Here is a 26,846-nt window from a genome sequence, read left to right on the forward strand (position 1 = left end):
ATCCCACATTTCTGATAGATTTAGACGTTTGTTCAGCATGGTGCACCAAACAGTTAGCTGATAATAAATAGTGAATATTAAATACCGCATCAAGAGCCCTCCTTTCCTGAGGTTATTTGAAACAGTGAGAACTCCAGTCATCTACCGTAGCCTTTTTTTAGTGGCCAGGCACTGCGAACAGCTGCCACCAAACCGATCCAGTTCCTACAGACTGTGCTGCTGAGGGCCTGACACCTCTGATGACTGTTCAAACACATCCTGGCGTTGTTGTCCGCCATGCTGATGTAGGATGGAAGTGCCCAGCACGTCCTGGCAGACCAGCTGTTGGCATCTTAAGCTATCTAAGTTTGTTGTAGAGAACCAGGTTTCTCCCTCATTGCTGGATCAGAAGTTTTGGTTGCTGGCCCAGTACCCAGGCCCAGGCTGCTGGGACATTGCTTGATCAGGTCTTCTGGTGTGCTAGGCCGGTGTCAAGGCTTTCGTGCGGGCTAATGGCGGGTCTGCTGGGCTCCAGCCAAACCATACGCCTCGGTGAGGGGACTGACTCAGGGCATCCCATTTTCCAGGGCTACACTGAAGCCATTCTCCTGTGAGGCTTTTAGCTGAATTATGACTGATGGTCCAGCAGAAGCTTTAAGGGAGAGGACAAAAAAGAAACAGGAGCAGCTCTGAGGCAGCTCAGAGGGATGACATGTTCCTTGAGGCAGCCCGGAGGCAGCAGCCAGCACAGACATGGCAGTGGGGCAGCTCGGAGACACGGAGAGGGCAAAAAAGGCTGTGGGCAGCCCAGAGGGAGATGGCAGGAGGCACCTTAAAGCTGAGAGATTTTAACGTAGCATATGAGGGAGAGTAAGAAAATGTGTGAAGACGGCTGGGGGGGTAACGAACAGAGCTGGCGCAGAAACACCACGCAGCCTGAAGATGGCGCCGAGGCAGCACGGAGGTCCCTCACAGCCCAGAGATGGTGTGGCGGGGGCAGCCTGGAGGCCCTTCGCAGCGCGGCGATGGCACCGAGGCAGCAGGGAGGCAGGCTTTAGAGAAAGCACAGGAGGCTGAAGAGAGGCCAGAGATGGCTCTAAGGCGGTTTGTAGGCCTCGGTCAGCCCCAGAGCGGCACTAAGATTTGCACCTCAGGCACCTGCAGTTAGAGCCTCCTGCCCTGCAGCTGGACGGGCAGAGCTCTTTGAGCCCCTCGCTCTCTAGAGACTTCGGAGGGACCTGCCCTGTTTTTGTGTCTGCTAAACACACAACAAATAGTACGTTGGGGAGTTAACATGGGGAGAAGGGAGGTGGTTAGCAGTCAGATGCAGTGTCCTGTTAGCTGTTCAGAGCAGCCAGAGGGAATGTGGAGCTGTTGTTAAGCTGTTTGAGGATGGGGTCTTGCTTCACAGACATTGTTCATTTACTACTTGTTGGCTTTGCCAGCTTGTTCTGTGTTTCCATCTGTACACTTCAGCTCTTCTTTGCAGTAACAAACTCGATTTAGTGCTGCCTATGAGGAGCTACAGCAAGGTACTGATACCTCCTGGAGCTCACAGTGTATGCCTATGTGGACCTACATGGCCACACACCTACATGCATGGTATGTGGTAATGGCCAGGCTCTGAGGAGGCTGGAGAGAAGAATCAGCCGTGGTCTGGGAGCAGCATTAATTCTGTTAGAGCACAATTGTGTCTGAAATGATAAGCCTACTTGAGAGGCAGTCTAAAACCTATTATTCTGAATATCAGTAATTGGCAATTCTAGCTTCACATTTCTATATTGTCAGGATCTTTCCAGTATAAAGGTGCCTGAGCAGATACCAGCTGAACACCTTCCATGAGGCCATTGCCTCTTCACCAGTGGAAAAGAATAGTGAAAATGGAGATCTTTTTGACTTTTAGTGATTGCTGGTGGTGTGTTGTTAAGTGATAAGTTGCATCTGCTGTTCTTCTGTGTTGGGACATGGCACAGAGGGGTGGATGAGATCAGAGGACATTGTGCCTGCTGTGTACACAGACAAGGTGGGAAGCTATGTAAAAATAGCAACAGCTATATCTCCTGACCAGCTTCCACCAGCTTACCATGTTTATCTATTAAGAATGAAGTGCTATAGGGTAGCCTTAAAATTGGCTGGTGATTCTGATGTTACAGGGCTGTTACACAGATAGCTAATGGGCCTGAGTATGAGGGCATGCTCCAGCCACATATTTGTGTTAAACAAATAAATTTTAATTTTAACTGTACATCTGCTGGACAGTGCACAAGCCCCAACCTGCTCCTTAGTAGCAGCAAGCTGCTGGTCGACATTCAGAATCCAATGATGAGAGGGGGTTTTCTCAGTGTCCGATGGGGCCCAGCTTGAAGCAGGGGGCAAGATGCTTTGCCTGCTCTTTGCAACCTGCATACACTCTAGCACATCTTGGCCACCTGGCTGATTCATTGCATACCAAAGCAGTTGAAATGTGAGGGAATTCTAGCAATTGTTTAAAATCAGATGTTCAAAACTACATAAATCAAGCTGCTAAATTTACAATGTAAATCAAACATCAATTTGACACACACTTCAGCCATGCTGTAGGTAGCATCTGTAGTCACTACTGGGTTCTCATTTCTTCTTGACCCTGATCATCACCCTATGGAAAGATTCATGTTTCGTTTTACTTCTGTACCAACCAAAATGTTAAGCCTGTGGGAATGTGATCGTTAAAACTAGCTGGAAGAGCAATTGATTTTTTTGGTTGAAATACAAAAGCGACTTGTAGTACAGTTTTGCGATGGGATCTGTAGGGCTTCTCTGGAATTCTGATAGCATAGCTAGCATTGGAGTTTTTGAGCCAAAAATGGCTGTGGGTCTTTTTTTTTTTTTCCTCCAAGTAAGCTTGGGAAACAAAGAAATATCAACGTTTTACTTCAGAATGTGAAAAAAAAAAAAAGAAAAATTGATTCTTGAGAATTTCTCTCTGTGAGCATGTGGGGACTGGTCCTTCCCCTTCCCCACTTTTTCATTTAATTATGGACAAAGTCCTGTATTCAGTGAAGTCAAAATATAACTAGGACCTTGTGTTTAGATGACTTAAGGACACACAGCTACAATTACCTTGACACATGGGTGAATAACCTTTCTAATTTGATCACACCAAGTGCTTCGTTGGTGGTTTCTTTCACTTGATTAAGAGAAGTTGTGCAAAATGTCATGAGCTTAGGAGACATGAACAAAACAGGGAGACAATACAGGGAGTTCTGAAAGGAGGAAGACATAACGATGACTGTAACATGACAGAAGCCTGTGGGGAGTGGTAAAATGAGAGGACTGCCACGGGAAGCCTAAGAGGTTAATGACATGCAGCTATGGATGGATGGAGTTTGCATGGACCCAGATTTCGGATCTGATCCAATTGCAACCCAGTTCTAAAGGAAAAGGCTATAAATCAGTCTAAGGATTCTGATGAACTGTGCTTTGTGCTCGTGGTTTGTGATGTAACCAGCAGTTCCTGATGGAATTACCACCGCCCTGCTCACACTCACCTGCTATTTGCTCTGTATTAAGTTAACAATAGTAAATAAACTGTGTATTAGATTTCTAGCTGACCTGTTCATGCCAAATGAATTCGTCTTGCCCACAGGCTGCCCTAATTTAACACATATGTATCCATTTAAATCTTGTTGCTTCCATACATTAGGCTACTGTTTAGATTTTTGCCTCATCAATATTCTTCACCATTTGGAACAGAGGTGTAGTTTGCTGTGGGTTTGGATCTTTTTTTGTGTGTGTGTGTGTGAAAGGTGGTGGAGGAGTAGAAGTGAGGTGGACTATGGTGGCATTGTACAGCACTTACACCTATCACCTGAAACCACAGAAGACACTTTGTTTCTTCTTGTACAGACAAAACCTTCATTAGAATCAGAGGAAGTTTACTTTAATTGCAGGAAAGATGGGGTCCTTGTTTAGTGAAAATATAAATGAAGTCAGGAGAGCTATTGTATGACAGTATATTTCCCATACAGCAATATGTCTCATAGAACACAGATAGAAGGTTTCAGTTTTTCCCAGACTTCTAAGGGGTGAAAGAATTTTGTATGTAAAATAGAGTTTCTCCTGAGAAGAAATTTAAAAAAAATCAAAGCCTAATGTTAGACTCCAAAGAACATACTTAGGCCTCTAAATAAGTAGCCTGGGCTTTTCACAAGTGCTGAGCTCTGCCAACCCCCACTGCTCTTAGGATACAGCTTCTAAGGCTGAACGTCGTTTGACTGCATGTTCTTGCAAAGAAACACTAAGAATATGCAGTAGGTCGAAGTGGCTCCTTATCTTTGTGCGGAGATAAGGACTGCTGTTCCTCCTAGGAAACAGTGTCTTAGAAGCGGAAGGCTGCACTTCTTATCATTCAAGTATGTGCCATAAAGGGGTAAAAATAGGGACGCTGAGGATAAGAAAGCTGAAACCAAGGCACCTGCTACCCAGAGAAGGAAACTTGGGAATGAAGTAAGACTGAGAGTCTCTTCTGTTTTGAATACTGCAAATCTTCACTTACAGGAGTTTTACATTTTTACATTTGCCTGTAAAAGCCTCTGAGATTACTGATATGAGAAAAAGCTTGCAGGATTTAGACTCCTGACTGTACCATGCAGGCCAAATTCCGTTTACTGAGTTTTACAGAAGTTGAAAATGTCAGAGTTGGCTGAGAGAATTAGATTTCAATACCTATTAAAGTTTTATAGGACATCCTAAATCCCTGTTGAAAATCCTTTCGTTTGTGACCTAAACAGAATTGATTAAGCAGAAAAGTTGAAATAAGGTATTCAAATTGTATCACTGTTGCCAAATAATGTGTAGTTCATTCAACCTCACAATATTTTAATCCAGTATTCACTTTGCTGTGATATATAATGCAGGCTATTTACAATGATTGACATTCTTTAAATGCCAGTTTTCCTTTAAAACAAGCAGCAAAAACAACAACAACCACCAGCGCCATACCCTGTTCCAAACCTTGTTTGCAAGGATTTTCATTTGCATCACTAATGTACAGATTTACACAGAGCAGAAAAAGGGGGTATTCTTATTCTTAGAGATTCTGCCTTGTATACTACCTGCAGCCACATTCTGCCACTTTCATCCCTTCGTAGTTATATATCAAAGTGGGCACACCAGCATCATCCTTATAAAGAATGGAGATTGAATCCAATTTGGTTGGAACGCAACAGGCCTTGGAAGCTTTCTTTGGGTTTTGGAGATGCACCAGAGTTTGGACAATAGCATGTTTTGTTGGGGTAACATTATCTGTCAGAGGGAAGAAGCAACCTCCTTTACACTCAAAAGCCTCATAATCTTTCGGTGCAATGATCCAGGAATCCCAGCCAATCTCTTCAAAGTTCACATGGAGGGAAGTTCTCCGGCAGTGGTTGGCTCCAATGCTTCTCTTGCTTCTGGAAGAATGCTGGTGGGGCCCAGTGATGGCCTTTTCCTCTCCCCGTTCTTCCTCTTCGGATGAAGTGTTGTTCTTTCCTAATTTCTTTAGTACACTTTCTTGTTCATGAACAATCATCTCCCGGAGCTCCACTTTGGTCTCTTTTGTCCCATTGCTGCGGTCATTGGAGAACACTATTAACAGGGGCAGATTTTTAGTGTCAGGGGTAACACTGATATCCAGCTTCCCACAAGTGAAACCACCCAGAGCCTTACTCTCTATAACAACCTCTAGCTTGTTTTTAGTCTTCAGTTTGTCTGCCCTGACCCATCTTTTCACAGCGCTGGACACTTCGAACATCTCCCAGCCACACTCGTGGATATTGTGGGAGACAAGGAAAGATTTGGTACTTTCTGGGTTTTCCCAGTGGTCACCGTCTAGAACATCATAAATGACCATGTTGCCTTCCAGCGTAGGGAGAGACCCAACTTCCCTGTGACAGGAGATATACATTCTCAGTTCAGCTCTGGTGATTTCCTCATATCGTGGAATAGAGATGTTGAAGAGCAAGATGTGTTTCTGAAATGGATTTTCTTCTGGTGAAGCTAAAGAAACAACATCTGCAATAGGAAATTAAAACACGTCGTTACAGTGCTTCTGACTGTCCAAGTAACTTGCTTTTAAAAGACTCAGCATGTATTTTGGGGGTAAAATAAGAGCATGGCTACCCAGCATTAAAAAAAAAAAAAAAAAAATACTGTCTTCTGGCCAAGTTTCAAGGGCAGGGAGTGAAAAGTGGAAATGGAGGTCCCTGGTGTTGGTAGTATTTTCACCAAGATTGTGTGGACAGGTGAGTATGTGGAGGGGAGCATAAAGAGTCTGCCTAGAACAAGCTGTGGATGATGCTGGTCAGTATTAAGTACATAAATAAGGCATCTGGGGAGTGTTCAGATTTAGCAATTTCTAAAGAGATTTTTACACAAAGAATTCCTAAAAAACCTATGAATTTCCTACTCTTATCATCATGCAATGGGATGAACTGCTCTCCTAATACAGAGAAATATACTACATATGTAAGTGTCTCTAAGAACTAGCTGTGCTGAGGCTCTTGTTGTTGTCTTCAGATAACTTTGAAAGCAGCTTGGATTACTGGGAGTTTGGGGAAATAGAAAAGTTTTTGAAAATCCTGAAATGAAGCTTCAGGGTCTGTCTAACTAGGGACTTGGTGATAAGCAGCCTTTCATGCTCAGGTCCCAGTCCGTTCCAGGCTGGACTCACTGAGCTTGTGTGGGTTTTGTTTGGGGTTTTTTTTGGTTGTTTTTTTTCTCCCTGCAAAGGTATGTGCAGTACCAGCAACTCTGCCTTGGGAGGGGCAGAGTTTGGCTGGAAGATCAGATTGGTAGTGTTTAAAAGTCATCACTGACTGATATCTATTTGATGCTCAATGTAAGATAATTACTCCATCATGATTGGGTTTTAGGGCAATTTTAATTGGCTAATGTTTACATTTCACAGTGTTTACCCACTAAAGCGGTCGTAGAGGAGAGTGAGATATGGAAACTATAATCTAGCTCATACTGTTAAGGTTTCTTTCCATTTCAGGACTAGGGGCACTAATTTGGGAATTTGGAGTTCGCCATAGTGCTGTTACCTGTGTATGTATATTTTTCATAGAGACAGAGGCTTTGATTCTCCCTGTCTCATTTTTATCACAAGGATTGCATTTACTTCTAACTTTTTTACTGCTGCTTTTGGTGGAGCTTTTAAAAGTCTATGTAATGTTACACAGACAGGGATCTTGAATTTTTTTAGTTGAGACAAGCTTGACTACCCATTTCCATATAAATCTTTCCATCTAAACCAGAATTTTGGGGGAGCACTGCTGTTCGTTGCTTGGATCCAGAGACACATTTCTCAGTTGGCTGCTGTGGTTTTTAAATATGAGAAGAGCCCACCTGAAAGAAGAGCTCTCTAGCCTGTATGTCTCAGTTATAGATGATCAAAAGCTTGCATTCTAACATTGAAACTCAGTTCCAAATCTCTAGCTTTGAGAAACATGGTTCATGTAAACCCTGTTATTCAGTGCATCATCTCAGTTGATGCATTTGAGAAGAGAATATTGTACAGTGAAAATATCAAAGAAGAAAACTAAAGGTAATTGTACTTTTTTAAAGATTGAAAGAAACTACAGAGCAAGTCTCCAATCCAAAATTTTAATCTTTTTTGTTTCTAAAGAATCTGTGGAAGTTAGGCGCTCAGTTCCTTCTTAATTTCAAAAGAATCTGAGTACCTACTGTCCATGTACTTCCTTAAAAATTGTAGTCCACATATTTAGGACTTCTCCTACCTTCAGTACTGAAGCTCCTTACAATATTGGATGCAGGGATGGAGGACTTGTCTGCAGCGTATCTGTTGTATAAATCAATCATGAACTGCGGTGGTTCTTCTTTGGTCTTCACTTGTGAGGGGACTCTTGACAAGTTCAAACTCCTTAGTAAATCTGTCTTCATATTCTCCAGGAAAGATTTAAAGTCAAAATGAGTCTCATCTTCCACTTCCCCAGGATCATGAAAGTGTGCATCAGACTTTCCCATAGCTGATAACTTGTCCCAGTCTTCCAAAGGTTTGCCTCTTGTCAAACAGGCGATGATGTTGAAAACAGACAGTGCAGCTAATATTCCAAAATAATGCATTTCTTCTATATGTACTTTCTGATGGAGAGACAGGAGGACGAGGGTATTTTAGCTGATTAAAAATCTTGTTTCATTACAGACAGAGGAAAGGAGATGGAAGGCAAACAACTGGAATGCCCTTTGCAAATCACTTTCTTGTGTTCTTTTTGCAGTCTGCTTCAAACCCCAGCCTCTTGTCAGTTGTCAAGCAGATTGGTTGTACACTTGCCCTTATCAGAGTCATTGATGCCATGCTTCAGCTTCTGTTATCTAGCAAAGCTCTTAGTTAATGAAGATTCTATAAACATCTGACAAACACATGTGGCTGGTGGGAAGGACATTGTATATTGTAAAGAATCCACATTTCACTTTAAGGTCATCATTGCTTAATTACACTCTTTTATCATTTCCTTGCCAACACAGAGAGAAGCTTTCTTAGGGACGTAGAAGATTACACTATTTTCATCAAGACTAGAAAAAATAGAGATCTAGAACAAAATTACTCTATTAGCTATTAGTAAATAACATCTCACAAATCTTTATTACAGTCCCTTCACATACCATCAGAAAATCCCCAATCATTTGATGGAGACCTGTGATTCTGCAAGACATGATCTCATGATAATACAAACAACCTTAAAACTTCTCTCCGTTTATCAGCCAAGAGCAATTGTTTGTACACAGTGACATATCTGTTTTCTGTCAAGTTTGCTTCCTGTTGTTTGCAGGCTTGTCCATTTTCAGTTTGATTCCTTTGGTGTATGGGAATTTAGTCTTGTTTTTATAGTATCTTATGTAATATATTTCTTAGATTCTTGATGCTCAGTCCAGTCCAAAAACAACCAGTCATTATTTCAGTGACCTCAAAATGAAGACAGAACTAGACCTTCTAAGGCCACATGGAAAGTAAAAGGTCTCCGTGAAGATACAGAAGATTATCTGTGAAGATACTGTTATCCATGAGGAGAATGGGCCAAGGCAAAAATACAAGACTGATGATAGATTTTCTCATGATACAGAAGAAAAAAAACTAGTTTATTTACAGACAAAAATATCACTTGCTATTTATCTTAATGAATGTGTTATGATTTAATCTAATGATACATAGGTGTTTTATCTGTACTATTAATGGATCATTTTTTCTAAGCACAACTCAATCCGTACTGTACATGTGCCATAAAGTTGGAATAGTATTATGAGCCTTTGCATTAAAAAAAAATCTCACTGCAAAGATGCAGACAAAATTTTGTTCTTTCTGGCCATTCTTCTCCAGTTTTCTAGCAGTGCATACACAGTGTTTAAAGTGAGCCCAGACTTCTCAAATACTCACTTATGTGTCTGTTCAAGTGACAGCTGGGATCCAAGATTCTGGTTAATTATGTTCCTATGGTGTAAAGTCAGAAAGGATTATTTGGCACCGATCCTGGTCTCCTGCATAGCAAGACTATGTTTTACTCAAGGCCTTTGTGTTTCCTACCTGTGTGCAGAGCCCAATTACTTGTGTTTGGCTAAAACATATTTTTTTAAGGGTCTCCAGAACTTATCTGAAGATGTCAAAGAATCAAAGATTTCTTCAGTTTTTGTAGCACTTAGTCTAAAAGATTGTCACTTACACTTAAATAACCGTGGTGCTTCATTTATTATTTCATTGTGCCTGGCTTCACCTTCTAGACAGGCGTTCTTGTAACTTTCTGGCTGGCTTAAGGAGCCCTAGAGCGCTGGCATTTTCTCTCTTGTCAAAGTACTTGTACAGTGTAATCAAGTTAGTTACTTCTCAGTTTGCTTTCTGATAAAATAAACAGATTGTGCTTTTTAGCACGTTATAAGACATTTTCTCTAACTTTTTGTTTCATTTTCATGTCTCAATCAGAATTTGAATGTCTTTTTGAAAAGGTGAACACTGGGGCTATACATAGTCTTCTAGTGGCACATGCAGAAATAAAATCTCCTTTCCTTATGTGGTTCATTACTCCAGGGTGTATCTTTTCAAAGCTTTCATTAGCTCTCTTTACATAGCATCACCCTGGATGCTCATACTGTGCCATAAATCCATGATATCCACAAAAATTGTTTTAAGAGTTATGGCTTTCAAGGGTGCCGAAGTTTTACTCAGAAGGAGCAGCCTCCATTCCTTGTGCCTAGGTACCAAGTTCTGCATCTCTCTACCATAAAATGAATTTTGATTACATAAAGTGCAGCTAGATCAAGTGATCTATATAAATACCTCTCTCCTAAACACTGTCTTCTGCAAATGCTGTGGGGCTTGTTATATACAGACTTCCAGTTCACATATAAAGATGTCAAATAGTGTCAGGCCAAGTGTCAGCTTTGCAGAAACTTTACAATGAACAGTTTCATTCAGTGGCAGTTCCTTTTGAAAGCTGCTCTTGGAGGTTTGGCAGTGAGACAGTTGTTAATTCATTGATACACAAATATATTAATAATGTCCAGTGGTTTCTTTTAATTATGTAGCCTTGTGCAAGTGAATTGAAATACTGCACAAAAACCTAGGTACATTCTAGCTGTTGCTGTTACCTCTGGCAATTAAACTGTGGCCTCAAAGAATTAAATTGGATTTGTTTTAGAAAAAAATGTCCTTAACACTTCGCTGGCTAATGTCAGCTGTTTTCCTGTTTTATCTGTCTTTAATCATCCCATATTAATATAGCCTCAATTCTTTTAGGATTAGTTAGTGCAATAATCTTGACCTTCTATTTTAAGTGTTTGCCAATAGTAACTTTCTCTAGAAACTTAAACATTAAGTGGAATGGTTTATAGGATGTTCGTAGAAATCAAAAGATCTGTTGGAACCAAGAGAGTAAGGGTATCGGTGTCTTCCAACAGCAGCTGACTGCATTTGTGCCATTTCAAATACAAAGTTTCCTTTTCTAGAGGAAGATTAGACATCCAAATACCAAAGACCCAGAGAGTAATAGCTCGAACCACTAAACAAATAGTGGTTTAAGATCTTGTTCGCATTAGAGAATTGACTGGTACAGCTAAACTCCAAATGAAATAAACTTTACTAATAAGAGAATTGTATTGCTTGTGTAGTAACGATATGCCTTGAGAGCTATGCCACTGGCAAGTATAATTTTGTTTTGCCCAACCTAAATAACATAGTTTTGCCAACAAACCTTTAAATGCAGACTAAACCTTTCAGGGTTTTACAGGTATCCTAATGAGTATAGGAGTAGCATTTTCCCATATGTCCTATAGACCTTATAACAGATCATAGGATGGTATCTCTTTCCTAATTGCTTGCATCAGCACATCTTGGAAAGAAAGTTTGTACCCAAGGACTAATTCAAGATATAGAAAATATTCCTTAAGGAAAACAAAATGCGATAGATGAGAACATAAGCACACTAGGCTAATATGTCATGCTGTTCAGAGCTGGTGCTAAATGGGAGCAATACTAGACCTACAGAAAAGGGTAGGTTTTCACAGAGAAGAGAAATGACAATGACTTAAGATACTTTGAAAAATTTTATGCTTATGGCTGTTCCATAGGAATAACTGATGAATTTCTGAGAACTTTTTAGTTTTTCTTTATGCATTAGCATTACTTTGTCAACTGTAGTTGAGTTTCTCACACTTTATAAAAACACAAGACCCTACATTTTTAAGGGACATCTTTAACAGCAACAGTATACAAAGGTTTGTCCCAGTAGTTCCAGTGTAAATCACTGTAGTACTTCAGGAGAAGAAGAAATGCCTAGCTGGATCCATGACCTTTTGGCAGTCATACCTGGCAGTCACTACAAGGTGCCTTAGAAATATCTACTCCTTATTGAGAGCTGTTTAGGAGGAACTAGCGAGAACTGCTGTGAGACTAACATTGCAGAGACTCCCATACACACTGAATCTTGCTTTTACGTAGGTTAGCAGGAAGTACCACGTTTCCACACGTCTGTTGTCTGGGAATCTGCACCACATGAGTATGGAATATTGGTGGCAGAAGTTACCTAGCACCTTAGCAGGATAGGAGCCTTCCAGTTAGTCATTCGTCAGAAGCTAGTGTGTGTAGCATCCTTCCCCTAAACAATACAACTCTTAATAGGATAAGATAGTGCAGAAGGTTAGACTATCTCTTGAGAAGGAAACACTCCATATCTTGCACTCTGTGCTACCTCACAGACTTCAGAAGTTTGTTCCGCTCCTGGTCTGCCTATGCTATTGTACAGCAGGTGGGTGAAAGTGGAGTATGTGGCAAGTGTGCCCTGGCATGCAGGGACACTGAGAAAGAGGATTGACAGGCACAATGATGGAACATCAGCCCTTGAAGGAGTGCTGCAGTTACAAGGGCTACCATAAATGTATCAACAGAGGATTGTACAGGAGTTAGAGGGAAACAGAGACTTTATAAAGACTTCTAACGGAACCACTGCCAGAAACTGTGTCCTATTTTGATATTCATTGTTGGAAAAGAAAGTTAATGAAAGTTCTGGAAAGAGTTCAGAAAAGAGCTGTGAGAAATTGTTTTGAGGCTTAGAATAAGAAATCAAAGTACCTATTTAAATCTTAGCCAAAATGTAATTTGACCCTGCTCTATATACTAAAAATACACAGTGGAAGTATTTTGGATAATAGATAAAAGGGATCTAATAAAATAGGTTACAGTAAGATCCAGTGAATTGAAACTAAAGCTCAGCAAATTCAGACTAGGATTAAGCCACTGCATATGAACAAAGAGCACTAACTTTTGGAACAACTACTTGTAGTCCAGTAGAGATATTCTGTCACATGAAATCTTTAAAGCCAAAATTATGCATGTTTTTCAAAGACATTCCCAAGCTCAAAACAGAAGTTCCATAATGCATGGTGCAGAAACTACTGAGCAAGGTTCTTTGATCTGTGCTATGCAGGAGGTCGGTCTAGATGATCATAGTATTCCCTTCTGTCTTTAATCTATTGAGGTGCATTATGACAAGCTTAACATGTATTTACATGTTTCCATCTAATTAACAGAATGTAAGAGAGTGCATTTATAGAAAGACAATTCAACTATTTTTAGATACTACTGTACCTTTAATTTATTAGCTTTTGTTAAAAGCATGTAACAATCTAGAGGATATAAAGTATAATTTACAAAAATATAAATCTTGGTTATTTTATTTTTAGTATTTCAACATATTACTATATAGTATGTGTTACTCAGAGAATATGTTTAACAACCTGAAATTATCCAGCAAACCAAAAGTGCGGGATATTACATGTGTCTTTTGTAGAACAAATTATATATTAGGGAAGGGTAACCAAAAATGGCTATATTAACATACTGTTTATATGAAAGCTTATGAAGTGCACTATACTTGCATCCTGAAGAAAATATACATTTTAAGCCCTTTATTACAGCATTTTTCAGTATAAATATGCAGATTAAGAGTATGAGTGTTTTAGGCAAAAAGTTTTGATTTGTGTACAAAAGTGATACTCTAAAATAAGCCTGCCTTTGCAAGTTCACTTCCCATCCTCTTGGTTAACTGAAGAGATAAAATAGTCAGAAAAATAGCATATAAAAACATATTTTAGTCCTTTGATTATGGAAAACTTTACACTTACTTAAATTTCTCTCTAAACATCAGGTGTCTTGGCTAGGTGGGTTAGGAAGATATTTGTAAAAGTATTGAATTCCTGGAAGATGAATATGAAAGACAAATGGTGACAGTAAGACATATCCTTCCAGGTGAGCATGTGTATCGTTTTAGTGTCTCCACATGCTTTCTGTAGAGGAATTGTAGGCTTGCAATTCATTCATCAACACAAGTGGGTTCATTTTCCATTTACAGCTTTCCCAGTGTAGTCGGGCAGGATGCGCAGGTCTAATTAAAGATGTGTTTGTATGAACTTATCGGCAGGCGCAAGTTTCAACCGACATATTGGGATATACCTTTAAAACAACGTTTTTGTTCTCATCTAAGAACAGGACACTGAGTGAGCTCATTTTGTCAGGAATACAGCAGGGTTCTGGGATGCCGGGAATGATTCCTACTGCTTTTACGATGCTCTGGATTGTAGCATGATTTGATGGCCGGACAATCTGGAACAGAGAAGGAAACAATTATCGCTTCATTTATGAGCAGTCACTTTTCTAGATGGACTTGGAAAATGACAACACTTATGGTTTTTTGTCTCTCAAAAAAGTGAATATGTGATTGAATCACAGGACCATGCAGCATGGTCAGTCCCTCACACTTCCAGCTTTCCCGCGCAAGGTGTATCCAGCAGATATTTTGTGTTCCTTATGCTGCCTTCATAAATACCAGAGGAGGGCACTGGTGGCACAGCCAGCAGTCAGTAGCCTGAAGAAAGAATGTCCCTGACTGCATCTACTAGATGCTGGAGGCAGGCATGCAGGAGAAAAGGACTAAGGTGGGGCACACTTCTCAGTTGTAAGATGTTATCTTTTGTTTTCTTAACCTCTTGTCTGGCTTGGAAAATTGGCTACTGTAGGTATTTCCAAAATAACTGTCCCTATGTTCCAGTAGTATTTCTCCTCTTTTACGCTAACTTGGAATTAGTTACTTTTTCCTGGAGTAATTACTCTCTTTTAAAAGAGCAGAGTGCTCCAGAAATAGTGTCCGCAGGGGGGAGTTACTCTAGAATAGTCAAACAACCTGACAGAGCCTTTCTGATCATAACCCCATGACAAACAAGTACTTCATAGCCTTTGTCTGATTCCCTCTGCCTTCCTCACCAGGCTTTTTTCCCCCCCCTGAGCTAGCCTCAAAGTGGGAGAAGAAAACAAAAGGCTGGGAGGGCAGGAAAAGTATGAAGAGAGGTTTCACAGCAGCTTTACATCTATATACTGTTCAGGGTACTGAGCCACAATTTTATTTCTACCATTGATTTTTGGATGCAGTAAACACCACAAGGAAAAATATTTGAGAAGAGGAGGCAGCCATTAGGCATAACAGCACTGAGAATAAGAAAAGGAGAAAGTTAAGATATGTAAATAGTATACTGTTTAGTAGGTAAATGTAACTTTTTTTTTTATTAGCCTTTATTCACAAGCTATACTTGGCCTTTGTAGTCTGAGCAACTGAACAGTACTAAACAGTTTTAACCACTTCTGTTGCCTGAGGTACATACAGTCAAGCACAGGTTTACCAGTGACGGAGTGACAGCTTTTCTTTGTCATTACCTCAACATAGCATGGAATGCGTGTGCTCCAGTTACACGAGGCAATAGTATGGCATGCAACACACCACTGAGGCTAAAGCTTCAGTGACTCCTGTTCAGTTGTCATGCTTGAATACTGTGCCAGCAAATGAGTACAGTAACAGTAGTAAAATTGTTAGTCATATCAGGCTTTTTGCTACAGTTTCACGAGTTTTCTGCACACATCTGGTATATGTGACACATGAAATCTTTCATCACTGTTGGTACATAGCTGTATATTGGGTGGAAAATGACATCTGTGGAACAACAAATAGGGACTTTGCACATCTCCACATGGAAGCAGATACTTCAAGTGAGAAGAATTAATGTCTCCTATATCTTCTCTATGTTTCAAATAATAATTGAGTATATGCAAAACATCATTTTTCATTTCAACATGAAAAGTTATGTAGTCCATGGGTATAACAAAGGAGCTATTTTTTAGGATAATTCCGTTTTGATACACTTGCTTTAAGTGTAACATATCAGCAAATCAGATCCAAACCTTAATTGCTATTAAGGCTTTCAGATGTTCCTTAACTAAAGCAACCTCATTTGAGCCATTACAAGGAGAAACTCTGAAATCCGTCCTTGATCCTTTGGGGCTTCAAGACAGCATCCCTATAGCCGAGTCCCAACAAGTGACCAATCCTGGAAAGCACCTTTCTGTAATTAGCATACATTGGCATAATTAGCAACAGCTTGCTCTCTCATGCCACCCTTCATCTTTAGATTTCAAAGCTATCCACAAACAAGCAGCAGTGAATTAGTCTCACAGCTGCTATGTGAGGTAGAAATAAGCTTCTACCCGCATTGGCCATGTTAGCAAATCTGGACAGCGAGAGACAGACAGAAATAGCTTTCATGTGCTTAAGCAACTGCAGAGTTTAGAAATTCAAAGAACTAGAGCTTCTAGAATCAAGTTCTTACTTTCACCTTTATGAAAAACCTCCTGAAGTGTTCCTAGCACCTTTATCATTTCATATTGTTATTTGAAACAGTCACAGGTCTTAATGTACTACTGAAACAGAATTTGTTGACCCCATGCAGTGGATAGCCACCATTGCCCTCAGTGCCAGTTACCGACTTACAGGATTATGACTTACTGGGTATGAACCTGCAGAAGACCCAACTAGGATCTTCTCCAGCTGTGCAGTCTCTAATATCTGCAAGGAACAAACAGATGTGAGCAAAGTCTAGCGTGAGCAGCTGTCTACCAAGACAACAGCACTAATTAGGTTTCTAATGCCTGCAAGTGTATACACTATGCACAAAAATGCTTATAGAGAAAAACGCTTATTATGGACTATTACTTTGTACAGAATCTGGCTGCCTCAGCCACAGCAGAACCAGGCAGCACACCCATCCCACATCCAGCCAGGCTCTGAATTTTCCAGCCCTTCTGGAAACCTGGCGTGAGTGTTCAGTGATCTTGGGCTAGGCTTCACATTAGCCTTTGTACTGATGTGCTAAAGTGGAAAGCTTGAAATAATTAGTTGAATGCCCAGTAGTGATGGCACTGAGGAAGTGCTAATGTTTTAAATGCTGGCTACTAGGTTATAAACAGCAGGCCAGGTTCTGCTCTTACTTAACCTCTAGGGCAATCCTAGTTTAGGACATTTGGGGCCTCAGAAAATAGAAGGATGGTGATGTAGCTGAAAAGCAATTGAACAGCAGGCTTGAAATACTTTAGACCCTCCCCTTCTGCCTGGCTTACACCCCTTTTAAAGTCTGTTTTATCATTAATTTGCCCCTCAAAACACCTCCCCCCCCATCTTAATAAGCAATACTTCTTAGCTTCAGGAAAGTTTTGTTTTCAGGTTTGAATTCAACTCTCAAAATGAAACTAATGAACCGATAACACTTACAAGGATGAAATCAAGAGAATTCTAATTACTGTAGACCAGGGGAAGGATATCTTCCCACCTACTTCTACCGCACATAGGACTAGCATTTATTTGGCAAACGCAGCAGTGCAGCCAGCCATTATTAACCGTACAGGATCATAGAATCATTTAGGTTGGAAAAGACCTTTAAGATCATCAAGTCCAAGCTAGTCTTCCGAGCTAGTCTTCCCTCTCACAGTTCAGGGAATAAGAACTTCAGCAGTAAGGTAGGTGAACTTGCTATGACAAGATTTGTACCAGAGCTGTTTTGTATCTAGATCAAGAATTGCAGTTATTAAAGTAGATGTGCAGAGTGATGTACTGATACTTAAAAAAAAAAATCATAGTGTGATGATTCTCAACGTGCCAGGTATATAAGTATAATTCTATCTCCACAGTTCCAAAAGAGTACCTTGGAAATAAGTTATATCTCTTGTCCATCACAGGTTGACTGTGTAGACCAAGTCTTCATGAATAGCTTTAATCTGGCCTTTGACTTACGAGTGCCAAGATTGTATGCATGCTTTCCTGACTTAGAGTATATATGCAAGAACAGAAGCTCTTTCTCCCTCCATAATATTTAGCAATTCTTACGCTCTAACCTGAAGCTTCATTCATGCTGATGTCCTAGTTATCTCTGTTTGTTTGGAAACAGTCATTTAAAAAAGTTATAGCCATGAATCTGCCTCTATTTTTTTCCCCTCTTAAAAATACAAAGCTAACAAAAAGTAGACCTCTTCCAAATCAAACCCAATCAAAGAGTGTGTCAAACCAAAAATCCCCAAATCTATGTATCTGTGATTTAGTTTTAAATTTCTCTGGTTTTTTTTGTTTGTTTGGTTTGGTTTTTTTGGCACCAAGATGCCAGTGCAGCCACATTAATTTATCTAGAAAACAAGTATCAAAATGAGAACTAAAGTAAGGTTTTTGGTTTACAAGGAAATCTTTATTATATAGCAAGTAATATTTCTAGATAAGACATTAAATAAGTCAGCAATATAAGCTTATTTAACTATTCCAGCTAGAAATGGATCCACTCTCTTTTGGTTCTGTCAGCTTTTGTGTCATGTTGTTTTGCTCACAAGGAGCCAGATATGTTAAATGTATCATCTTTTTTTTTTTTGGCTTTGGTATTTATAAATGGTGCATTAGACTGTGGGTCTATGGCAGAGGACCCATATTCGCAGGCTGTGTTTTGCTTTGGCTAAGTAAAGTGGTGATTGTGTTGCATGATCTCTTTATACTACAACAAAAAAAAAGTGAAGTTATATGTGAGCCTGTGCAAGCTTTAATTTTTACCAGACCATGTATCAATTTATGTATACATGGTTCAGCATTGGCCAGCTACACAGGAACGTGTGGTCAGATTTGTACACCCCACCCTGATGTCTAGATTTCCACTGTTCCTGGACTTAAACTAGCCTGCATATCGACACTCCCTGAAATCATACTACTTATTTCAACACAAACATAAATCAATCTCCCTGTATGCAAAGTAGGGCAGATTCCTGTCTTGGAGCTTTGAAGTTCTTTGCTGTAAAACACTATCCATTATTTAAGTGCCGAGTGACCACGTGCAAAAATGGCAGTAGAATAAATAATCAGGCCATTTGTAGGTAGAATTGCAAAATAATGACAGTTTCTAAACATGCAGGTTATGCAGTGCTTCAAATCCTCCCCTTCCCCATTACTTGAAAGCCCTATGAAATGTCAATAATTCTTGCGCTACATAGGATTGCCAAAATTTCTACTACTTGCCATAGAGCAAGTGAGTGGGAGTGGGCCAAATCAAAATTCCATTGGAGCAGGAGTTCATGTTTGCCTCTCTATTAGCAAATTTCACACTGCTTCTATAGGAGAAATTCAGTACGCTAGCTTTAGAGTGTTACAGCCAGCCATTTGGCGTTTCCAGCCACATAAGGTAAATCAACTTTTTTGTTCCAGCAGGATTTATCTTAATTTTAAGAATTTAGTAAATTAAAAAAGCACCAGAGAATTTTGAGACACAACTATTAGCTTAACCAGCATTCTTATTTTCAAAGTGACAAGCAGTTTCTTAAACTTAAAAATACCTCAGTGTCACTACTCTGCATTTTTCTCCTAAGGTATTTATTACCAGTGGAATTCAGAAATACTCTGGTACAGTACCTTGTTTTATTATTAGCATATAAGACTTTATACTTCTGCTACCACAACAGAGTAGTTTGATGCTTTAGTGTCTGTAACCGTATTTTAATAAGCTGCATAAGTCTTTATGTTACTGTTTCAAGATGTAAGATGAGAAATTGTAAGATAAACCTGAGATTTTTCTTAGTCTTCAGATTACATTTGAAGATAACTTGGAATCTTTTTGCACTCTGATGAATAAGTTGATGGAAATGATATTGCTTAAATGATTTAGGCTGAACAAGGAAGCAGAACACAGTGAAAAAGGTAAAAATCTAAAGGAAAATCTAACTAACAAAGTAGTCGGATAGGCAGAACACTAGATCTACTGTTTGCAAGCTAACAACGAAAAGGCATACTACCTTGGGCATTGGAAATTCACATGCCCCTGCACAGTAGTAGGCATCAAATGATTTGGGAGATATGATCCATTCATTCCAGCCAATATCAGCAAAGTCAACTTTCATGTATCTTCTTGAACAAATCCTTGGCTCATTCCATTGTTTTCGCCTTGCTTTCTTCATTGTTTTCTCATCGAAATTTAGCACCTGAGACTTTGTGAGTGTTTCTGTATTTTCTTGCCCTTTTCTCCTTCGGTCTTTGCGTGAGGCTTTTGGTTTCAAGGACTTGTAGGCATTCTCCCATATGTCATGTTTGTTGTACTTATTGTTGTTATAATCTACTTCTGGCAACTCATTGTTCTGAATAGAGCTAGAGAGGTACGTATCCCTCCTCACTCGGGTATCAGTAGAAGCATTAGGGGATAGATTTGGGTCCCCATCATTGGAAGGGAATGGGTCATAACGCTGTAGGGTGACTGCCACACTGTTAGGTTCAGAGATCGCAAGGTCATTGGCATAAACTAGTATATAAGGTAAATGACTGGTGACCTGTTCAGGGAAGCCCTGGTGTTTCTCCCCAGAATCAAGCTCAGCGCAGAGAATGAGCTCTCCAGCCCGTTTTGATTCTTTTATGATGTGTGAAATGTCCTTTGCATGCCAAGCCCCGCGCCTTTGAAGAAACACGGTGATGTTCCCTTTCACTAGTCCATAGGCAGAATTCTGGTGAATGCTTTGGAAAATGAGGTTGAGCCGCAGGATCGGGGGCAGGTGAAGGAGGCGGCAGGATGAGTTCTTGGACCGCTTACAAAACACATCCCGGTGCCGAGGGCGTTTGTCAACATAGAAGTGAAAAGTGGCAGTAAGGATCATCTCTGAATCCTGCATGGATGTCAGATTGAAGCAGTACAAGGGCTTCTGGGCCAAGAATTCTGCAACAGAGCAAGGAAAACATGGATAAGTATCTGGGACGAAAAATGGTAGTCAAACCCTTATTCCTATATAAGTGGATTAACAAATTTTGCTTTTCACTTACCTACTTCAAATCAGTTGGTATAGTGAGCTTGTCACTTCATCTTAAAACTATGGTGAATAAGAGGGGGAAAAAACCCTAGCAATATTTAATAGCAATATTACAATAACATCGTGAGTGTCCAACACACTGGGCACCATTTGTATACATGAGGGATAAATCTCTTCCCAGAGATTTTCAGTTTCAGACTGCCTTTCATTCCAGGCAGGCAAGAAAAGCAATCCTTGCTTCTATTTCCTTTACAACAAAGTCAAGCTCAGAGAAGCTATCCAATTTGCCCGTAGCAGAGCTCAGAACGGTGCCTTACTCAGTATACTAGCTGAAAACCAGGTTTACAGTTTATATTCAAGATGGTCTAATCTAAAGCTGACTGCAAAAATTCCTGAAAGATCTCTGGGTGCTTAGTCTGTGGGCAACAGCATATGAAGTTCATCATCCATAAATAGTGCACAAGAGGCATTTCACAAGGGGGCTGGAAGTAAGCAGTGTGACACATTTTCTGGGGCTGTTACTCTTACGAGCAATCTTCCTTTCTGGTATACATCATGTAGGAGCTTTGTTTGGAGCACTGTGAAACCTACTTGGTTTCTAGGACTTGTGTTTTGATCTGCTTGAAGTTAGTGACAACTACTGTTGAATATGAACTGACTCTTAAAATTCAAACTCTATTTAACATAGCTTCTTTTGTTCTATTGACACAGCTAGTTGAACAATTTGTGCTCAGGTCACATCTCTATCCTCCTCTCAAAGAAGAGGAGCAATTTCACACTAAGAACTGTTTACACCATGTTTATTTAAGCAGTAGAAACCCCTCTTAGTATGTTAAATGTAATCCCAGAATCAAAAGACCATGCCTTCACAGTCTATCATTGTGAAAAGTTGCCTTTTTTTTTTTTTTTGCTAGCTCAAGAGCATACAGGAAAGTGGTGGCAGAACCAAGAAGTGATTCCTGTTCTCCCAAGCTCAGACTGGTACTTAGAATGCATCAAAAGACTACAGTGGGTAAGTTTGCATCTTTAGTTAACTCAAGTGGACAAACCCTCTGGCAGCCCTTCTTGACATACCTGGAAATTCTCTGGCAGCAGGGAGAAAAAAAAAACCAAAAAAGAAACAAAAAAATGACTAACCCAACAGCCAGTTTTCCAGAAACACTTAGGTTTCTTTTTCAGTGCACTGTGGATGATGAGCCACAGAAACTTTGTCACCAACAGAAAGGCAGTACTGTTAACTGTCACCTGTCAGAATGTTCTTCCTTTTAAGCACAGTTTCATTTGAAAGATGGAAATTAATAGTGCTACATCTCACTCAATTGGTGCTTGCTGTCTTCCAGTTCATGCTGGATAGAACCATCATTTGGACTAAACCACAGCAGGTTAGGATGTTCATTAATCCCAGGCCCACATGAACATTTGTACTTTCAGACTGTCTAAGTATAGTATGCAGTTTCCATCTACACCATCTGTATTTTTTTCCTGATGCAGTGAAGTGGAACAGCCTGTACTGATGCCCACACGACGGTTTCATAGGTGGCAGAGAGGCTAACAGAAACAGTATTCTGTGATGAGAACCTATTTGTTTCTGTCAGTTCAGGACAGGATTCCTATCAGTAAACTGTTAATCAACACTAGTCTTATGCACAGGTGCTCATACTATGAAAAAACTTAAGAGTTTAGATTCTATTCAAGACTTTGAAGCATAGAAATTTCACAAGGCTGCCAGTCTATTTTTCAGACCAAGGAAGAGAATAATCGTAGTACTTCCTTTAGAACACCAGGCTGTTATTAATGTTTGTTCATTTCAGAAGGCATATTTTTAAAAAAAGAAGTCTATCCACTGCCTCTCCCCACCTGAGCTGTGTATAGTTGAAATTTCTAATTTTTTTTTTTTTTTTTTTAGTAGTAGAACACTCTTAGCACCCTCAGTTCTATAGATATGACTGTGAAACATACATCACTGGGATAAAGGCGTTTCAAACACCAGAGTCCCAGGGTTTCACATGGGAAGGTGACTTGCAATGACAGCTCAGAGAAAGGGAATTTTAATTAATCTAAATTAATTCTGCATTCTAGAGTGAAACAAACCCTTCAAAAGTCAAAACTCTTTGTAGAACAGACTAAGAATCTGTGAATCTGCAGCTACTGAAAAGCCAGAAGCCTGGAAGTACAGGCTGTTTAGGAATTAAGGAGTCTTGAGTTTTGGATAGAGCATAGTCATATTTATCACATTGCATCAGATCACTCCGGCTTTTACCAACCTGTCAAGCAATCATTGTTATATTTTTCCAGGTCTACTCTGAGTTGAACTGTACTAGCTGTATACATTAAAGCTGTCAATATTTTACTGATTGTATCTACCTCTGATCACTGCAGACAGCTTCAAGTTAGGAATACAGGCAAGATGCCTGGAGGATACACGCAAGAGATTGGTAGAGAAAAAAAAGGCAAGCAGCCAAGGAAAGAAAATATTAGCCTCTAGTAGGTAATCCACATAGGAGAATGTTGCATTGCAGTAAGTGAAGATTAACAGAACAGATTTACATGGTATTTCTGATAACACATTTGTGAGAAAGAAATACGCAAAGAACCTCATTTAAAATATTGTAAGCTATGAAATTATGTTAAAGCAAGGCTCTAGAGGCCAGAATTACAGTTCCCTGGCTAATCTTGATGTGGTTTTCTTGCACATATGCATTATGATATAGTCTTAATTAAATGGCTGCTATTTGCTACTGTTCACCAAGGCCTTTGTTTCATTTAGCACAGAGGATGGATGGTGTTCAGGGAATGAGCCTGAGCTGCAAGAGTCAATTTATGGGGAAGTTTCATGGCTTAGGCAGCAGATTTCTGCCATGTAAACTAATTCCCCCCAATCTCAGCAACCTAGGTGAAGTTGGACAATAACTTAATATTTCACATTTGGTCACAAATCACTTATGACTTGACTGTCTGACTTCAGCCAATTGGTGCTGTTTTCTAAAGCTACAAAGTTCCCTGAAAACTGGAAAGCACCTAAAGAAAAAAAGAACTTGAGAAATTATTTAATAGACTTTCTCTCAGCTCCTTATCAGAGAAATAATGAACTTCTGTGAACACACGTAGAGGTGAGCTGAGAGGAGGTGATCAGATGTTTGTGAAGCACTCTTCCTGAAGTGATAAGTACTGCTAGAGGAACATGAAGTTGTATTTGGAACATGTGCAAATACCACATGCCTATATATAGCAAGTGCCTCACATTGAATATGGAGAAATATTACATATTCAGTAAGCCAGTCAACACCATCAATACCCTGTAAGGGACATGTAGGATTGCAATACAATTGTGTAGTTGAGGAGACCTCAATAATGCATATGACAAAGGAGCAAACTAAGTCTGGACAGACATTTTGCACCTCTGGAGCCCTCATCTTGACAACCATAACTAACACTGATGCTCAAGCGTCCCCTAATAAACAGCCTTAAGCTGCAGCATAGGAACAGAAAGTTATAGATTTTCTGAAAGGTACATGTTTAAAAAAAAAAAAAGAGTAGGTCCATTGCTTCGTATAATGACAAGGAAATTATTGTAGGTGTAGCCTGTTTTGCTTATCTCAGTAGGATCAGAATTATTATCCATATTTTATGAAGAATAGACATTCCACATGTCTTGTTAGAAGAACATGCCAATTTCTTATTTCAGAAGAAAACACTAGAATTTCTTGGAGGAGATAAAGAAAAACATACTGCCAGATAAGGTTCTTCTCCACTCCCTCATCTTGTGTCATTCTATGGTTCATTTCAGACTGTTCATCACTAGGTTGACAAATTACAAAGAAATACAATTTATGGTCGTAACAAAGGAACATTGCAGAGGAGCTTCTGCTTTCGTGCCATGTTACTGGGGAGAGACAGGATCCAGTAGGGAAGATACACAGATGGGACACAGGAGACAGGAGTTTTGGACGTAGGTGTGCTTTATTTCCATTGCATGGAAAGACAAGTTACTTCCAAGCACCTCTGCCTTGGTTTCATGATCTGATAGATGAGCAAAATACTATTGAGTTGCAATTGTTCAGTACAGTCTACCTGTGTAGTAGAAGTAGGAAGTGCTGCTATTTTAGTGTTTTAAACCAGAATTTAAACCACCGAGATGCAAGTAACTTGTTTGGCAGATGAATTGAAAAAAGAAAAATATAGCGCAATCCTTGCATTCTTCCCAAATCACTCTTGTGGTCCAGGGCCTTGGGTAGCAGCCAGTATCAGCTGCGCAGTTCACAGAAAAATAAGAGTGATAGCAGGAGGTCATGGAATAGCCATCCGCAGCAGAAGTTCCTTCCTAACCCCTATTAGTTAGCAGCTGCTAGCTAATGATCTAGAGCATGGCGATTTCTCTCCCAAATGTCTGCAATTGCTTTACATCCTAACTCTTAGATTTCTAGACATTTTCATTAGCCACTTACCCTTCCATGGGATCTCCTCCTTCTTGAATACGATTACTTTTTAATATTACATTTGACATAGGATAGAAATTAAGTTGGGTGCACTAGAGAATATGAGTTATTGTGTGATGTAATAGTAACCATTCCCTAAAACACTCTATGCTGCATTGTATTCTCTACGTGAGACTTAAATGTAGGAGAAATAGATTGAAACTCAAAAGCAAGTTTTGAATTCATCTATCAGATATGCCTATAAAAAAATATTTCCAGCAATGTAACAAAAACTATATTCTAGAAACTGATATAATTCTTATCTTAAGAGCTAAGATATTAGTTATAGTCTGTAAGAGTTAACCAAAGAAGGAAAACATTTTCCAGAAAAGGTATTTTGGGTTTCCCTGTTAAAGGATGACAAATTTAAAGAGTATTAACTACGCAAACCTCCTCTTTATTGGTTTGAAGTAAGACTGGGATAATGAAAGTGACGTATACATGCTCTTCCACCCTCATGATCAAGCCAAGTAAAGCTGGGGAGAGGGAGGTCAGACATCTGTCTTCTCAGGTTTAGGCAGTGCAGTGAATTTAAGATCCCGAGCAGTTTTAGGCGGTCCCGTAGGCGGCACTCTTCCTAACAGAAACTTGTGAGCCTGTGAGAAGAGCCTGAGGAGAGGACCTGCGGCTGGAGCACTCGCTACTAGTTTATGCTCCGAGTACCTCTGAAAAGATCTTTCGACCCGGTGCGACGTGCACCGGGCACAGCGCTTCTCTTGCCGATGGCTTCCATCCGCAGCAACGGAGGCTTTCTGAAGGGAGACACCTTGTTGCAGATACTCTCGGGGGAGGGGAGGGAGCCGGTGGAGCCGGGGAAGGTGGGAAGCCGTCCGCAGAGCAGAGGGGAGACACCGCGTCCGTGTAGTTAGCAAGGGTCCCCCCGGTATTCACCCAGCGTGACACCCCCCGCAGTCACTGACAGCCTCGGCGCAAACCCGTCACTTTAACGCGAAAGAGGAGCGAGGGGGCTCTGGCGGTGCCCCCCGCGCCCGGCCCGCCTTACCTGGCCTGGCCTTGAAGCTGCGGACCGTGTTGCCGTCGCCGGGCCGGCTCCCTTCCCGGTTGTACTTCTCGTAGAGCTTAAGCATGTGGACAGCTACCATGTCCTGAGCGATGCTGCCCAGCGCAGGGGGCGGCGAAGAGCCCCCGCGGGGGTCGCGGCCGGGAGAGGACGAGTCCCGGGCGGCCGGCGGCTGGACGGGGCAGGCGGGCTGGCTGCCGGCGCCCTCCCCCGCAGGCGAGCGGCAGCCCCCATGGCCCAGGGCCCACAGCAGGAGGCAGCAGGTCAGGCGGCCGGCCATCGGGGGGATGCTGCGGGGCGGCCGGGCGCGGAGCGGCGGCGGCTCGGTCGCTGTCTGCGTCTGGGTCTCCCGGTTGGCCCTGCCGCACCGGGGCGAGGGGGCGGCGGGGCCGGGGAGGGAGGAGGGAAGGTGGGGGCGGCCCCCCCCCCGCCGCCGCTGATGCCGCCTCCGCCGGGCCAATCCCCGGGCCGGGGGGTGAGGAGCTGCGGCCCGGGGGCCGCGGAGCGGGGCTACGGCGGGGGCAGCGCCAGGGGTCCGGGGGGAACTCGCGGGAGAGGACGCTGCATTCCTCCAACGTGGGGCTTCCCCGCTCTTTAAAGCGTAGCGGGGAAAGGATCTAAATTAATTAGCTCACAGCCGCTGATTGGAGACACATGTCACAGCCGCCGCTGTGGCAGCGAGCGCTGCGGCAGGACGGCACCTTGGCTGCCT

The 26,846-nt window shown here is 41.1% G+C and overlaps 2 protein-coding genes across 2 annotated transcripts; both read right to left on the reverse strand.

Annotated features, from left to right (window-relative positions):
- Positions 1–4,819: 4,819 nt before the first annotated feature.
- On the reverse strand, positions 4,820–8,100 carry GDF2 (growth differentiation factor 2). The gene is made up of 2 exons (XM_076338080.1): positions 7,737–8,100; positions 4,820–6,009 (listed from the first exon to the last, which is right to left on the reverse strand). Exons 1-2 carry the CDS (start codon positions 8,080–8,082, stop codon positions 5,069–5,071), a joined length of 1,287 nt encoding a protein of 428 aa, XP_076194195.1. The 5' UTR covers positions 8,083–8,100; the 3' UTR covers positions 4,820–5,068.
- A 5,085-nt stretch (positions 8,101–13,185) lies between these two features.
- Positions 13,186–26,414, reverse strand: GDF10 (growth differentiation factor 10). The gene is made up of 3 exons (XM_076338081.1): positions 26,117–26,414; positions 19,640–20,547; positions 13,186–14,104 (listed from the first exon to the last, which is right to left on the reverse strand). The coding sequence occupies exons 1-3, from the start codon at positions 26,412–26,414 to the stop codon at positions 13,913–13,915; spliced, it is 1,398 nt and encodes a 465-aa protein (XP_076194196.1). The 3' UTR covers positions 13,186–13,912.
- Positions 26,415–26,846: the final 432 nt, after the last annotated feature.

Source organism: Aptenodytes patagonicus, chromosome 5 (genome assembly GCF_965638725.1).
Source record: "Aptenodytes patagonicus chromosome 5, bAptPat1.pri.cur, whole genome shotgun sequence".
NCBI lineage: Eukaryota > Metazoa > Chordata > Aves > Sphenisciformes > Spheniscidae > Aptenodytes > Aptenodytes patagonicus.